Genomic DNA, 16,084 nt, shown 5'->3' on the forward strand with positions numbered 1-16,084 from the left:
ACAATCTTTCATCTCCGAAATTGGCAAGGCTTCTCACAACCCATAGCATTTCACAATCACTGTCTGTCAGATGGTTGTGGTGATGTACTTGTCATTCCCTCTGTATTTGTGAACTTAATCTAAAAACCTGCCTTTGGGGCATCTTCTGGTAAGATCTAGAAAGTGCCAGAATTAAAACCTGCAGAGTGGGTTTCTTGTGACAACAGTGGCACACCATGTGAAGAGATACTGTACTGCCAATGGTCCTGATGTCGCAAATAACATAGGCATTAATTATCTCACTGATGAGAAATCTGCAGCAGGCGGTTCCATTGTTGGATCAGTGACTCAACAATGTCAGGTTGCAGTTTGACATCCCTGGGATTCTTTTTGTCTTCCCTTGGTGGGCCCAAGCTCTGAGCACCATGCCCTTGCCTGACCATATCCAAAGCAGGAAGGGGACAGGGGACAAAGGTGATGCCTTTGCGACAACATGGACAGACCTTGAGAGTATTATGTTAAGTGAAATATGTCAAGCAGAGAAAGACAAATGCTATATGACCTCACTTATATGTGGAATCTTTAAAAAATAATGTTTAAAAAAAGAGCTCATAGATACAGAGAACAGGTTAGTGGTTGCCAGAAGTGGGGGTGGGAGGTGAGGAAGCAAAAATGGGTGAAGGGGATCAAAAGGTATAAACTTCCAGTTAAACAATAAATAAGTCATGGCAGGTAATGTACAGCATGGTGACTATAGTTAATAATACTGAAAGTTGCTAAGAGAAAAAGTTGCTAGAAGTTCTCATATTAAGCCCTAGCCATTTTTGGTTCAGTGCCGGCCTACCCATTGAAAGGTCACGGGTTCAATTCTGATCAAGGCACATGCCAGGGGGAGGCAACCAATCAATGTTTCTCTCTCTGTCTCTCCCCCTCCCTTCCACTCTCTCTAAAAATCAATGGAGGAAAAAAATCCCTATATGAGGATTAACAACAACAGAAAAAGTTCTCATATTAAAAAGTTTTCTAACCTGGCTGGCATGGCTCAGTGCTTGAGCATCAACCTATGAACCAGAAAGTCACAGTTCGATTCCTGGTCAGGGCATATGCCCAGGTTACGAGCTTGATCCCCAGTGTGGGGCGTGCAGGAGGCAACCGATCAATGATTCTCTCTCATTGTTGATGTTTCTCTCTCTCCCTCTCCTTTCCTCTCTGAAATCAATAAAAATATATTTAAAAAAAATTTTTTTCTCATTACAAGAAAAAAATTATTTACAACTATGTATGGTGACGGATGTTAACTGGACTTGTGATCATTTTGCAATAAATACAATTATCAAATCATTATGTTGTACTCCTGAAATTAATATAATGTATGTTAATTACACCTCAATTAAAAAATTGAGACAAATTCAAGTATAAAAAAAAAGAATCGCCTAAGAAGACATGACAAATAAATGTAACGTGGTAGGTATCCCGTTCCTGGAACGGAAAAGGAAAAATGGCAAAACCTAAAAAAAGTTAATACAAATGTACCAATCAAGGTGTCTTCTTGGGTGTGATGGATGTACCATAGTAACTTAAAAATTAAGATGTCCACTACAGGGCACTGTAGGTGAGGAGTATACGGGAATTCTCTGTGTCATCTTTGCAACTTTTCTGTAAGTCTAAAACTTTTCTAAAAATGTTTTGTTTCAACGGGAACCACGACAGTGCTTTCTTTACAGAGTCGTGGAAAATCAATGAGGAAGTCAGGTCCAGTGCAGGGCTCATTGCTTAGCACATGAAGTCAGGTACGGTTAGGGAGATTTTATGTAAAACGAAGGACAAGAGCTCTGACCCTTACGTGCTTGAACCAGGATGAGCCGAAGGAAGCCAGTGGCGCGCAGACCCCGTCCCGCCGCCCCGCACACGCTCCGAGGCGCGCGCGCGCACGGACGCCGCAGGAGGCGGGGCGCCAGCGCGGGGCGGGGCCTCCGCAGTTCCCACGCCGCCGACGCCCCCGGAAGTAGCGTGGCCGGGACTCCGCCGGGCGGAGGCTGTACATGGCAGGATGCAGTGTAGCCGCCAGGGCGGAGATGCCGCTGCTGTTGCTAGACGACGCGAACTAGCCTTCGTCACTTCCTCAGCCCGCGGTCTACCCTCCCGTCCAGGCCGGAACTCCGGCGCCCAGAGCCAAGGTGGGCACAGAGTCGCCCTCAGAGTTCCAGGACTGCGGCCGGCGGACAGCTGGAGTCGAGACCACGCCACCTGCAGGGAAGACCCCGAGCCGAGGCGAGAAGATGGCTGCAGACAAGCCTGCAGGTGAGGCGCCCGCGCCCTGCGCGCTGAGACGGCGGGACACGCGGGGGGTGGGGGGGAGCGGGGTGCAGACCTTGCGCGCTGAGGCCGCGGGGCCCCGAGTGGGGAACGGGGGGTAAGAACTCAAGGGCGACTTTAATTGGGGCGTGCATTTCTCTGCCCCCTCCCCGCCCTCAGCCCTCGCTCATGTGAGTCTTTGGACCCCAGGTCCAATAGTTTCCTCACCCAAGTACAGCTTGAAGTCACTACTTGGCTGCCTTTGCGCCCCCCTCCTCCCCCGCTCTGCACCTCCAGAATATCTCTGGCCGAAAAAGCCTAAATTTAGATAGCCGTTTCATATACTTTTCGACTTCCCAGTGTGAAGGCAGAGCAGGGAGAATTCTTCCCGGAACACACAGCTGCCTCAATGACCCCCTGGCTCAGCTAAGACTCACCTGGGCGCCCTGTTGGCCGCATCAGTCTGCCTCTGGTCAGCGACGTGCTGTGTGATTAACTGTGTTTAAGGCACTTATTTAAATAGACTTGGAATTATAGTGTGCCACTCGGGTCTGCACTAACATCTTGCATTTAGAACCTGTTTCCCCCTAGTTCCTTGTGATTGCTTTCACCTCGATTTTGTTGATGAATTACTGCCCCGTTCCTAGAATCGTCTCCTTTAAGGAATATAAAATTCTTCCCTGCCTACCTCTGAGACGGTGTGGCGGCCCATGTCTCCTGTAAGAAATTAATGATCTCTGTGGCACCCAGGTTTTGTTGGAAGGAACGTAAGTGAGAGGAGTGAGAGGTGGTCAGCACTTAGACTTCACCGTGAAATTAGTTTTTAAAGGAAAAGAAAATCTCAGTGTGCTGTAGGTTTCAGTAGGTCCTGATGTTAATAACTGACAGATACACTTGATTTGAAATAAAGTGAGTCCATCCTCGTACAGGTACAGGTAAGTAAAGCCGTTAGAGGATCTCTTCGGTAATCTGCTAAAAAGAATAACAGAGAAAAGGTTTAGAAAGTGAGGATAATAGAGTGTACTGTCGAATTTTAAGTGGGCTGGTCAGGGAGAGCATCAGGTGAGGGGATAGTTGAGCAGACAGCTGAATGCAATGAAGGAGTGAGCCGTCGGAAACAGGGATGTGTGGATGGGGAGAAGGTCTCAGGCAGGGAATAGCACGGCCTGTCCAAGGCTGGACCAAGGGGCCCAACATCTGTCTTCTTAATTTAGGACAGTGTCTCTATTTCCCAGGTTTACCAGACCTAATAACCCATACCATACCACTTCCTGGAATGACCGTTTTAGGCCTAAAGCTCACCTAGTTTTCAAGTCCAATCTCAGTCATAAAGCATTCTTCTACTTGTTCATTCATTCTTTCACAAAGATTGAGAGTGCCAGGTGCTGCCTTAGATATTGAAGAAATGGATATGGCATACTCCCTGCCTTTGAGGAGGAGCTATTATTTAGTCTGCTAGAGACAGACTGGTTATAGTGGCACTCCCATCTGTGAAGAGCTATATAACATGTATAGTTGAAGAATAAGTTCCTGCCCTAGCCGGTTTGGCTCAGTGGATAGAGCGTCGGCCTGCGGACTGAAGGGTCCAGGGTTCGATTCCAGTCAGGGGCATGTACCTTGGTGGGGGCACATCCCCAGTGGGAGATGTGCAGGAGGCAGCTGATCAATGTTTCTCTCTCATCGATGTTTCTAACTATCTCTCTCCCTTCCTCTCTGTAAAAAATCAGTAAAATATATTTTAAAAAAAAGAGGTGTCAGAGATGAAAGAAAATTAGTAAAATGTATATGAAAATCTCCCTCCTGTCAGAGTCTGGGGCTTGCTGTGGGACCCAGAGTCAAGTCCCCGCCCACCCATGCACACCTAGAAGCTGCTCAAGACCCAGACCCGACCAGCTTCACCCCCCTCAAGCCCCACAGGGTGGGGGGGCGCAGCCTCAGGTCCCCCGGCCCAGCCTCAGGTCTCCTGATCCCATTGCGAGGGTGTGACAACTATTTGCATATTAGCTCTTCATTGTAAGGATCAGTGTTTAGTGTGGCTTGCTTGAATTCTCTGTTCCTCCACTCCATCCCCATTTCAGCTTCTGAGATTCTGGCCTTTATCTATGTGATCTGTTTCACATTAAGCAATCTCTTGACTGATGTTTTATCCAGTCTGTTCTTCTCACTGCTGTCTTCTCATTAAACATTTTTTGTTGCTGTTGTCAATCCTCAACAACATTTCTTTTCAGAGGGAGGGGAAGGGAGCGGAGGGAGGGAGAAAGAGAGAGAGAAACTTCGATGTGAGAGACACACATCGGTGCTTCCTTCATGCACCCTGTCTAGGAGCAAGGAGCGAACCCAAAACCAGTTACATGCCTTTGACCGGGAATCAAACCCAAGATCCTTCCATACTGGGGCCGATGCTCTAACCACTTATCAACACCAGCCAGGGCTGCCTTTTCATTTTATTTCTAAAACACTAATTGGGTCATACCCCTCCTCTATCAATAAACTTTCTAAGACAGTACCATTTTTTGTGTGCATCAAAACTTACTAGTAATGTCTTTTGTAAGGCTCTTCACAAACTATTTTCAGTGGCTGTTTTCATATCAGCAAATCTAACTCTTCACATCTGAAATTACACTCTTGGAAAGCATTGTGTTCTTTTGAGCTTCTGAGCGGCAACACCCTGCTTTCTCTTCTCTATCTGGTGGACACCCTCGTCATTCAGCAATCTAGTTGATATGCTCTTCATCTCTGAGCTCCTGAGCCCAGGGCCCTTTCCATGGAAGATCTTGTATACTTGTTCTTCATTAGGTAAGAAAAGAAGCCCATAGGATCTAGAGAGATTTAAGAAGGTAAGTGGCCAGATCACACTGGCTATGGTATAGGATGGATTCCAAGACTGGCCAGAGACTAGCTAAGACCAGCTAATATGATATTATTCAATTAATGCTCACCAATGGCCTGCTCTGCGGGGGCACTGCAAAGTCTTTGTTCTCATGGAGCTTATAAGGTAGTAAGAAAGACATATACATTTAAACAAAATAAATAATTATGACTTTAAGTTGTGATAAATATTGTGAAGAAAAGAAAAAGGAGTAAGAGGATGGAGGATAACTGAGAGCAAGACTCCACTTTGAATAGATTGGTTAGAGAAGGAAGGGCTCCCTTAGAGGTCACATCTGAACAGAGACCCTAAAGGTAAAGAGCCAGCCATAAGCGGAAAGAAACAAATGGGGAATTGTGTTCAAAGACCCCTTGAGGAAAGAGGCTTTGTCTATGTTAGCTGTGCTCGCTCACCAGCACCTAGAGCAGCGATTATCAACCTGTGGGTCCCGACCCCTTTGGCAGTCGAACGGCCCTTTCACAGGGGTCGCCTAAGACCATCCTGCAGATCAGATATTTACATTACGATTCATAACAGTAGCAACATTACAGTTACGAAGTAGCAACGAAAATAATTTTATGGTTGGGTCACAACATGAGGAACTGTATTTAAAGGGCCAGAGGTTGAGAACCACTGACCTAGAGCAATGGCTGGCATATAGGAGGCACTCGAGGATTATAGCGTAGTGAGCAAAGGAGCATGGCAAGAGATGAAGTCAGAGGTGCGGCAGGGGATGGCTTATGTCAGGCCTTGAAAAAAAATTGAATTTGCCCTAACCAGTTTGGCTCAGTGGATAGAGCATCAGCCTGAGGACTGACAGGTCCCCGGTTCAATTCCGGTCAAGGGCATGTACCTGGGTTGTGGGCACATCCCCAGGAGGAGGTGTGCAGGAGGCAGCTGATCGATGTTTCTCTCTCATCGATGTTTCTAACTCTCTATCCCTCTCCCTTCCTCTCTGTAAAAAAATCAGTAAAAAATATTTTTAAAAATCAATAAAATAGCCGAACCAGTTTGGCTCAGTGGATAGAGCGTCGGCCTGCGGACTCAAGGGTCCCGGGTTCGATTCCGGTCCGGGGCATGTGCCTTGGTTGCGGGCACGTCCCCACTGGGGGGCGTGCAGGAGGCAGCTGGTTGATCTCTCTCATCGATGTTTCTGACTTTCTGTCCCTCTCCCTTCTTCTCTGTGAAAAAATCAATAAAATGTATTTTTAAAAAATCAATAAAATAATATTTTTTTAAAAAATTGAATTCATTCAAACTAATGGAAAACCATTGGGAGATTTCAACTAGGGCATGATGTGATCTGATTTATGGTTTAACTAAACCAGGTGACAATCGATGACGAGTTAGGGGCATAGGGTTTGAAATCAGAGAGCCTACGTTCATTCAAGTGGTACCACTTGGTATTTTTGAGACCTGGGTAAATTCTAAGAAGCCTTTTTTTTTTTTTTTTTTTTTTTTTAAATATATTTTATTGATTTTTCACAGAGAGGAAGGGAGAGAGATAGAAAGCCAGAAACATCGACGAGAGAGAAACATCGACCAGCTGCCTCCTGCACATCCCCCACTGGGGATGTGCCCGCAACCCAGGTACATGCCCCCGACCGGAATCGAACCCGGGACCCTTCAGTCCGCAGGCCGACGCTCCATCCACTGAGCCAAACCGGTTTCGGCAGAAGCCTTTTTGATGTCTCAGTTTTCCTATGTGTAGAATAGAAATGACACCTACTGCGCAGAGTTGGTAATGGTATAAGTGAGATCATCTCGGACCCTAGTTTTTTAAAATGCTGACTACTATTACTTTGGGGTAGTGGTAGGATGGGGAGGAGAGGCAGATATGGGAAATGTTTAGGGAGTAAAATTGGCAGAATTTATGACTAATTGGTATGGTATGTAAGCAGAAAGCCTTGCTTTTCAGGAATGGTTGAGCCTCAGTTTCTTCATTTATAAAATAGGGATGCTAATTGTTCTTTCTTTATTCCTAGTAGCTTTTTAATTACCTCACAGAGTTGTAGCTTGTGAGGATCAACAAGAGGTAAGGTGTGTATTTTAGCCCACATCTTCTGGGAAGCAGAACCCAGTTAAGGTGCTAACTTTTTATTTGGAAAGTGCAAGTCCAGGGTAGTGGAAGGGATGGAGAGAACGAATAAGGCAGAGGGAGATGCAGTACATTCCATCCTTGGCCACTGTTTCACCTCGAGCTGGGAAGAGACCTAGTCGGTCACTTGCATGTGGGATTTTTCTTAAAGGTTTTCCAGGAGAAACTGCGCATGAGAAAGAAAAAGGGGATCATTTATCTGTCTAGCTTCCTTCTGTTTTTGTTTCCAATTGGTCAAGACTCACCTCCTGGGAACAAATTTACCTGTCTTTCTAGGTTGAGTGGCCTCTCAGTGACTGATCAGCCAGCAGTCTCACACCCTGAGTTATATTTCAACCAAATTGTAAAGGGAGGAGTGTCCGAGGGTAGATGGGGCGTCAACCAAAGCCAGAGATTGAAGGGCAGTGGAAGGTTCACAAGATTTGTGTCCCTATATAATATATAAAGGCGGTATAAAACCAATATCATTTTTTTTTTTTTTTTTAATTTGAGAGTCAAAGAGAAACAGCGATGGTCTGCCTCCTATACACCCCCTACTGGGGATCGAGCTTGCAACCTCGATTGGATTGATGGGCATGTACCATGACCGGGAATCGAACCATGACCTTCTGGTTCACAGGTCAACACTCAGCCACTGAGTCACACCAGAAAAGGCTAAAACCAGTATCATTTTTTACTTTACTTTTGATAGTTATTTGAAAGGAGAATGCGGCTGAAGTTAGAAAACAAAATCCTAGGTTTGAATTTATCTGAGAATTTGGACTATGAGGATGGCAGTAGTAGGCTTAATGGGGAAAGGTTGATGATGATATGAACAAGGGAAAGACAGGACCAGGTGAATAATACGAAACCAGGAGATGAGTACTTAAAGGGAGGGCTTTGAAATTTTGAGCCAGACTGACTAAAAGTGGAAAAACTTTAAGCCAGGGGTATTTTTTATTTTATTTAAAACACTCAAAACTTTTTAGTAGTAAGTGTATAAGGTGAAAAAAAAAAAAAATGAAGTCCAGCCCTGGCTGGTTTGGCTCAGTGGATAGAGCATCAGCCTGCAGACTGAAAGGTCCCAGGTTTGATTCCAGTCAAGGGCATATGCCTGGGTTGTGGGCTTCATCCCCAGGATGGCATGGGGGGGGGGGGGGCGCTGCTGATTGATGATTCTCATCATTGATATTTCTATCTCTTCCTCCCTCTCCCTTCCTCTCTGAAATCAATAAAAATATATTTTAAAAAAATATGAAGTCCTGTATCTTCCCTCTCTCCAGATAACCAATATAAGTTTGTGTGTTCTTCCAGACTTTTTCTTGGCCTACCCAACCTCACACTGACTTGAAAAAAACATCCTTGCCGAAACCGGTTTGGCTCAGTGGATAGAGCGTCAGCCTGTGGACTGAAGGGTCCCAGGTTCGATTCCGGTGAAGGGAATGTACCTGGGTTGCGGGCACGTCCCCAGTAGGGGATGTGCAGGAGGCAGCTGATCGATGTTTCTCTCTCATCGATGTTTCTAACTCTCTATCTCTCTCCCTTCCTCTCTGTGGAAAATCAATAAAATATATTTTAAAAAAAAGAAAGAAAGAGACATCCTTGATAGAGTCACACAACTTTATAGTTGGATATTCTCTTTTCCTTGAAAAATGCAGTAAGCATTCAATATAGGTTAGTGTGTTTTTTTTAACTGAGGTATAATTGATACGTTAGTTTCAGATGTACAATGTGATGATTTGATATTTGTACATACTGCAAAATGATCACCACAGTATGTCTAGTTAACATGTGTCACCATACATACTTACAAAAATCTGTGCTCATTTGATATTTTTTCAACTTTTTATTAACAAACATCCAAAATATTGAAAAAATAAAATGAATACCCATATAACCACCACCTCTTTCACCAATTGTTACATTTTGCTGTATTTGTTTCCTTTATCTCTAGCTAAGAGTCATTTCTGGAGAAGTTACAGACATCATGATATTTCATCTCTAAATATTTCACCATGCATTTCTTAAAATAAAATTTACCTATGTAACCATAATACCGTTATACTTCAGAAAACTAATATTTGAATATGTCAGATTTCCCCAGTTGAACCAAAAATGTTCCATAAAACTTTAAAGAAGCCGAAACCGGTTTGGTTCAGTGGACAGAGCGTCGGCCTGCGGACTGAAAGGTCCCAGGTTCGATTCCGGTCAAGGGCATGTACCTGGGTTGCTGGCACATCCCCAGTAGGAGATGTGCAGGAGGCAGCTGATCGATGTTTCTCTCTCATCGATGTTTCTAACTATCTCTCTCCCTTCCTCTCTGTAAAACCTCAATAAAATATATTAAAAAAAAAAAAACTTTAAAGAAACTGTGCCTTTTAAATTAAGAACCAGTTAAGATTCATATATTATATTTTGGTATGTCTCTTAATTCCTTTTTTTTTCCATGTTTTTTTTTTTTTTTAGATGACTAAGTTGGTTGCCTTGTAGAACATCCTACGTTCTGGATTTTTCTGATTGTTTCTTCCAGGCATCCTTTAGTTCCTTATCCTGTATTTTCTGTAAACTAAAAGTTATTTTAACAGGCTTAATTAGATTTAGGGTTAATATATTTGTAAGATACTCTGTAGGTGAAGCTGAATACTTTTTATGAAGTACGTATTGTCAGTTTGTTCACTCTTAGATGCTAAATTTGATCAATTTGTAAAGATGGTGACAGGAACATCTTCCATTTGCAATGAGAAGAAATCTATGGGATATACACAAAATCATGTTATATATCTGGAAGTAATATAATGTTAATATGTCAATTATATCTCAATTTAAAAAAAAAAAAAGAGCCCTGGCTGGTGTTGCTAAGTGGTTAGAGCATCGGTCATGGGTTTGAAAACCGAAGGAAATCTTTTTTTTCTGTGCATAAAACTACTCTCAGATATGAAAATAAAAATACCCATTGGCAGTGGTAGTGTTCTGCTTTGCCTGTCTTCCCCAAAGCATGCTGCTATATTCTTGATTCTTGATATTCTGTTTATTTCTGCAGTGCTGGACAGGGTGCTGAAGTCTAGAGCACTACTGGTCACATGCTACTTCTCTGAGTTGTACAGAAATCAGCATTATAAATTGGCTGTACTAGTTCAAGTGATAGGAAACCACACATGAGGCTTGTGAGCCTTAGCTAGATGGTGACTGTGGTGAACCTGAATTATTTTTGTTTAAAATGTCTTTGTTATTTAAAATTTCCCTTCACTAGAGGCATCAACACTAGTTTGTGAGTGTTGCAGATTTCCTTCGGCCTCAGCAATCCTTTTTTTCTTTGGAACAAAATTTTTTCCTTGAACGTCACTGGAGTTAAAATTTGAGAAGTCTAGCTAGCTTGTATGGAAGATCTTCCTCCAATCATATTTGAATTAGCATTCTTTTAATGGAATGTGTCTATGCTTTCAGTTAACTGACTTTTTTCAGTTTTGAAAAAGCAGTGTGTTTCTTTTGTACTTAGTTCAAACCTAAAGGCAATTGTTTGGTTCAAAATGAAGCCCTTTGGCTTAAAGAATGTCAAGTTTTGTGCGCCAAAGAGCTCTGTGCGCCTAGAAGGTCAGCCATGTGCATTAGGCCACAGTAGAAGGAAAGTCAAGCTTATGGATGAACGGTCATACACCGTTTCAATTGGCAATGGAGACTACTTTTGGACAAATAAAGACACATTGTGGGATTACGTGCAGACTCTTACGGGTAAGAAATCAGAAGTTACCAAAAAATGAATGTTTTAAAAACATTTTTAAAACGGATTATACAAATAATACCCACTTCTTGCAGAAAACTTGAGAAGTGGAGATAACAAGGAAAATAAAAATTCCATTGAAGTATATCTTAATGTAAAAGAATGTAGGTAAAATGATGGTTGGTTAACACGTAAAAGGCTGTTATTGAGCTTAGTTCTTTGAAATGTCTGTAGAAATGACAATTTCAGAGTCTCTTGTCAGCCTTCGAGTCTAGCTTATTTATTTATTTATCTTAAAGTTGGCTTCTCTCCTTTCCTGGAAGATTTTAGGAGACTTTTACAGCTCCTAGAGGATAATGATAGCAGCAGTGGCCGCATGAGCCAATCTGCCTTTGGTGGAAGTAGATAGAAGCTTAAATTCCTCAACACCTTGGTGAGTTGTGTGTATTTCCCTCTGCCCTGTGTTTATACATCACTCTTTGACAGTTGAGCCCAGAAGTCCCATTAAAGAATGTCATCTAGTCCAGAGAGGATTTTTTTTTTAATATATTTTATTGATTTTTTTACAGAGAGGAAGGACGAGGGATAGAGAGTTAGAAACATCGATGAGAGAGTAACAGCGATCAGTTGCCTGCTGCACGCCCTCTACTGGGGATGTGCCCGCAACCAAGGTACATGCCCTTGACCGGAATTGAATGTGGGACCCTTGAGTCTGCAGGCTGATGCTCTATCCACTGAGCCAAACTGGTTACAGCATTCTTTTTTTTTTTTTTTTTGAGGTTATATTTTTGAAGAAGCTATGGAGATAACTTGACGGCAGATCAAGAATTTTTGTTATTTGTCTTAAATTTAGTTTACTTTCTTATGATGAGGGAAGATACATTTTTAAAACAGTTTAGGTTCCCAGAATTTTTTTTAAGTATTTGTGTTCATTATAATTTGACTAGTGTCCCAGTGCACGGATTTGTGCACATTGAAAGGAAATTAATTAGAAGAAATACTTCAATGTCGCTATTCGCCCTTTCTCTACAATGGAAGTGTTAACCAAATTCACAATCGACAATGGCAGATTGAAGCACACGTGTGCAATTGGTGCCAGCGAGAGCTTTATATGTATCGCACATACTCGAGTCAACTTAGCCTTTTATATATATACATATATATATACATAACATACATACACATACATACATACACTTTTTTAATTAGACCTGCTTTCTGATTTAGCTAAACTTTTTCCAGCCCAGTGAAGCACCCCAACTTCTCTTTCAGGTAATTGTCAGCAACACAGCAGTAAATATTAACAAAGAGCAGATTATTATTGTAGATCACGTGGGCAGGGAAAGGGTAAAATATTTAACTGTAGCAGTGTTTGACTATATTCTGCACAGTGAGAAAACCTGAAGTCATTTTCAAGTTCCACCATTTCTTCTTTTCAGTTGGGTCAAGTTTCTAAACTTTCTAAAATCTCCGTTGTCTTGCTAATGAAAAGAAAATAGGATTCTACTGAGTCTCCTATCTGCCTACTCCAAGACTTCTGTGAGGATCAAATGAGAGGAGGCACGGGAACACGCTTCACAGATATTTGGTTGAACTGTAAAATGTTTGCACCTGGCTATAAAGCAAGTCAGGTTCCTGGGCTGAAGAAACTCCAAGGAGGCTAGTCGCTAGGTAGAGGAAGCTGGGCGTTGCTATATGACGTCATTACCCGGCACCCACAGCGACTGTTTCCGGGCTGGGCTGTGGGCTGCATTTTGCACGATGGGGTCTTGGCTGCGATTTGGTGGGGTGTCGCTCTGGGGTGGTGGCAGGGCCTGTGTCCCACTTGGGGGAAGCCAAGTGTTGGTTTGTGGGCATCAGGTCCATGGTGCTGTATATATTTAAATGGCCAGTGCGTGTCATGGCAGCTCCTGCATTGAGTGTCTGTCCCCTGGTGGTCATTGCGCAGCATAGCTACTGGTCAGAGGGAAGGACGGACACTTAGCCTTTTATATAGATAGATAATAAATAGACATGGAGTTGAGACTTCTGTTTCACTCTAAACTCATACTTTGCTTTCTGGGGTCCTGAAATCCTGTGTCCCATTTTTACACATTTTGAAGCAATTGGTTCTTACTGTTCCTGTGCACCTGAACGTTTTGTAAAATAGATGTACCGTGTAAACCAAGGGTCCTCAAACTGCGGCCGCCCAAAAACATTTATCCGACCCGCCGGGAGTTTTTGCCGCCCTGCCTGTCCTGCTTAGCAGCCGACTCGTCCTGGGCCCGCAGTGTGCATGTGTGGAATGTCTGAGGGACAGTGAACTGGCCCCCTGTTTAAAAAGTTTGAGGACCTCTGGTGTAAACAGTCAAGCATGTTGGCTTTTTAAAGGAAAAGCTGTTTTAACACTGTCCTTATTTTAAACTGGTAAACTTTCTCCATTAAACTATTAGTTCTTCCTCCTCCCTATTAGGACTCAATTCTTTTTTACAAATTTAATTTAATTTCTTATTGAATTTATTGGGGTGACATTGGTTAATAAAATTATATAGGTTTCAGGTATATAGTTCTTCAATACATCATCTGTGTATTGTATTGCATGTTTACCACCCCAAGTAAAGTCTCCATCCATCACCATTATCCCCCTTTTACTTTCTTCCATTTCTTTATTTGTATGCTGATGATAAAATGAAATGCCAATTTATCTGCTAACTTTAAGTAACAGAAGTATCACTTCTTTTTATTATTATTATTGACTAGAGAAAGAGAGAGGAAGAGAAAGAGAGAAACATTGATTTGGGCACTTATTTATGCACTCATTGGTTGATTCTTGTATGTGCCCTGACCAGGGATTGAACCCATACCCTTGGCGTATTGGGACAATGCTCTAACCAACTGAGCTACCCAGTCAGGGAAGGAAAAATCTAATTTTTAAAATAATAAATTGTGGAGCAGGAATCATTAATCTTAGAATGTATATGGACACTTAACTCATGTTAAGGAAGCTTTTTAAATGTGTTAATCTTGACTTTTGGATTTCTAAGTTTATGAAAGCATTCTTTGCCTGGAAATTACCTCTGAGTTATCAATGTAGATTTCTCATTGTTAAATGTTATTACTATGTTCCAACTGAATTATAAACTTCTTGAAGGCATTGTACATCCTATATAATAAAAGCCTAATATGCAAATTGTCAGTTCGACCAGGGCGCAGGGCCAGCCGGCAAACCGTGGGAAGGGAGGCCCAGCTGGGAGAAGGAAGGCCCCAGCCAACAGCAGCAGGCAGCCGGGGGAAGGGAGGCCCCAGCCGGCGGTGGCCACAGGCAGTCGGGGTAAGGAAGGCCCTGGTGGCAGTGGCAGGCATCCGGGGGAAGGGAGGCTGTAGTCAGCAGGTGCTAGGGACCCTACCCGTGCACAAATTTCGTGCACTGGGCCTCTAGTGTATTTATAATCTCCTTGGGTCTCTAGGGCCTACTTTTGGTATATTGCTAGAGGGACAGAACTAATATCTTTAAAAGAGCACACCAGCCCTTACCGATTTGGCTCAGTGGATAGAGCATCGGCCCACGGACTAAGGGTCCCAGGTTCGATTCCAGTCAGGGGCGTGTACCTTGGTTACAGGCTCAATCCCCAATGGGGGTTGTGCAGGAGGCAGCTGATCAATGTTTTTCTCTCATTGATGTTTCTAATTCTCTATCCCTCTCCCTCTCTGTAAAAAATATTTTTTTTTACAATAAAATATATTTTAAAAATAAAATAAAAGAGCACAACATTCTAAGCCCTAATGTCCTGATGGGCAGAGCTGTAATCCTATATAATAAAACATTAATATGCAAATAGACCAAATGGTGGAACAACCGGTCACTACGACGCACACTGACCACCAGGAGGTAGGGCTCATGGCTGGCAAGCACAGCAGCGGGGGCGGGAGCCTCTCCTGCCTCCACAGCAGCACTAAGGACCCCTCGGGGGATGTCCAACTGCCAGGGAGCGGGCCTAAACTGGCAGTCAGACATCCCCCAAGGGGTCCTGGACTGTAAGAGGGCACAGGCCGGGCTGAGGCACACCCCCCGCCCAGTGCATGAATGTCATGCACCAGGCCTCTAGTCCTTACATAAATAATGGTGGGCTTTCATTGAATTTGGCTGCAGCTAAAGGAAATTTTTTCTTAAGTTTGTAGAGGAGTAGCTTCTTATTCAACACTAATTAGTCATTGTAGTTGAGAGAGCTCTAACTTTGGCAACTTCATTAGGAAGAACACTATTAAGAAGAAAACTAGGGACACATCACTGCACAACTGTTATTTCTAAAGAAGTGTAAAACTGTTTACTTGCAGATCAGGGAGCCGAGAAGCATGAAGGGACAGGTCAGTCCTCTGGGATCACTGATCAAGAGAAGGAGCTGTCCACCAATGCTTTCCAAGCTTTCACGGTAAGAAATGTTTCCCTTAATTAAGCTCCATTTTTAGGATCTGTCAAGTATGAATTGTTTCACATTGAATTTTTAAATTTATACTTTTTCTGTGTGTGTACTAATTAAAGAGTTAAGTTTAGAGAGTAGGTTTAGTTTTAAAATAAAAACGTTTTTAGAGTTTAACTATGGTAAAGGATCAGGAATGGTTTGAGCCATTCCCAAGTGTTTGTGTTTTCATAAATACATTTTAACTCTCACACATTTTTTTTAAGTCTTTTAAATTTATACTTGTAAGTATGTGGGTCAGCCTTTTCATTTCACTAGTCTCTTCAGTTTTTTTCTTGAATGTATTTTAAAATAGAACCCCAAAAGTTTGTCAAAACACTAACTATTCTGACATTTTTAAACAATATGAAAAAAAAAACCACCGTATATTTGATTATCAAGTTGCATACATGTAAGCAGAAGAACTTGAGACTTTGGTATTCAGAGTATATTAACTAGAAAATAAACTGTGGAGTAATCACATTACCTTTCTTGGCTAGCTTTGGCTATTATACCCTGCTAGCAATATGTACCAATGTATACTAATAATTAATATATATATTACTAGAGGCCCATTGCACGAAGATTCACGCAATAGGCCTTCCTTCCCCTGGCTGCTGGCATCGGTTTTCCTCTGGCACCCAGGACCCAGGCCTTTGCTCTGGCCACAACGGAGAAGCCAAGCCTCAAGGCTAGGCTTCTCTGCTCCG

General features: G+C 42.8%; 1 protein-coding gene across 3 annotated transcripts in view; it reads left to right on the forward strand.

Moving 5' to 3' along the window:
- Nucleotides 1-1,971: 1,971 nt before the first annotated feature.
- CNOT10 (CCR4-NOT transcription complex subunit 10) overlaps nucleotides 1,972-16,084 on the forward strand; it is a gene marked incomplete at its 5' end in the record, with an annotated part of 53,208 nt that continues 39,095 nt past the window's right edge. For 2 of the 3 annotated variants that reach the window (XM_081106199.1, XM_081106200.1), the window contains 2 exons: nucleotides 1,972-2,280; nucleotides 15,253-15,347. In XM_081106199.1, coding sequence (XP_080962325.1) covers nucleotides 2,259-2,280; nucleotides 15,253-15,347 — 117 coding nt within the window. Of the gene's footprint in view, nucleotides 2,281-7,517; nucleotides 7,666-15,252; nucleotides 15,348-16,084 lie in introns of all 3 variants that reach the window. The other variant, XM_081106201.1, reaches the window with a different exon arrangement.

This window comes from Myotis nattereri (genome assembly GCF_964212035.1).
Source record: "Myotis nattereri genome assembly, chromosome: 14".
NCBI classification, from domain to species: Eukaryota; Metazoa; Chordata; class Mammalia; order Chiroptera; family Vespertilionidae; genus Myotis; species Myotis nattereri.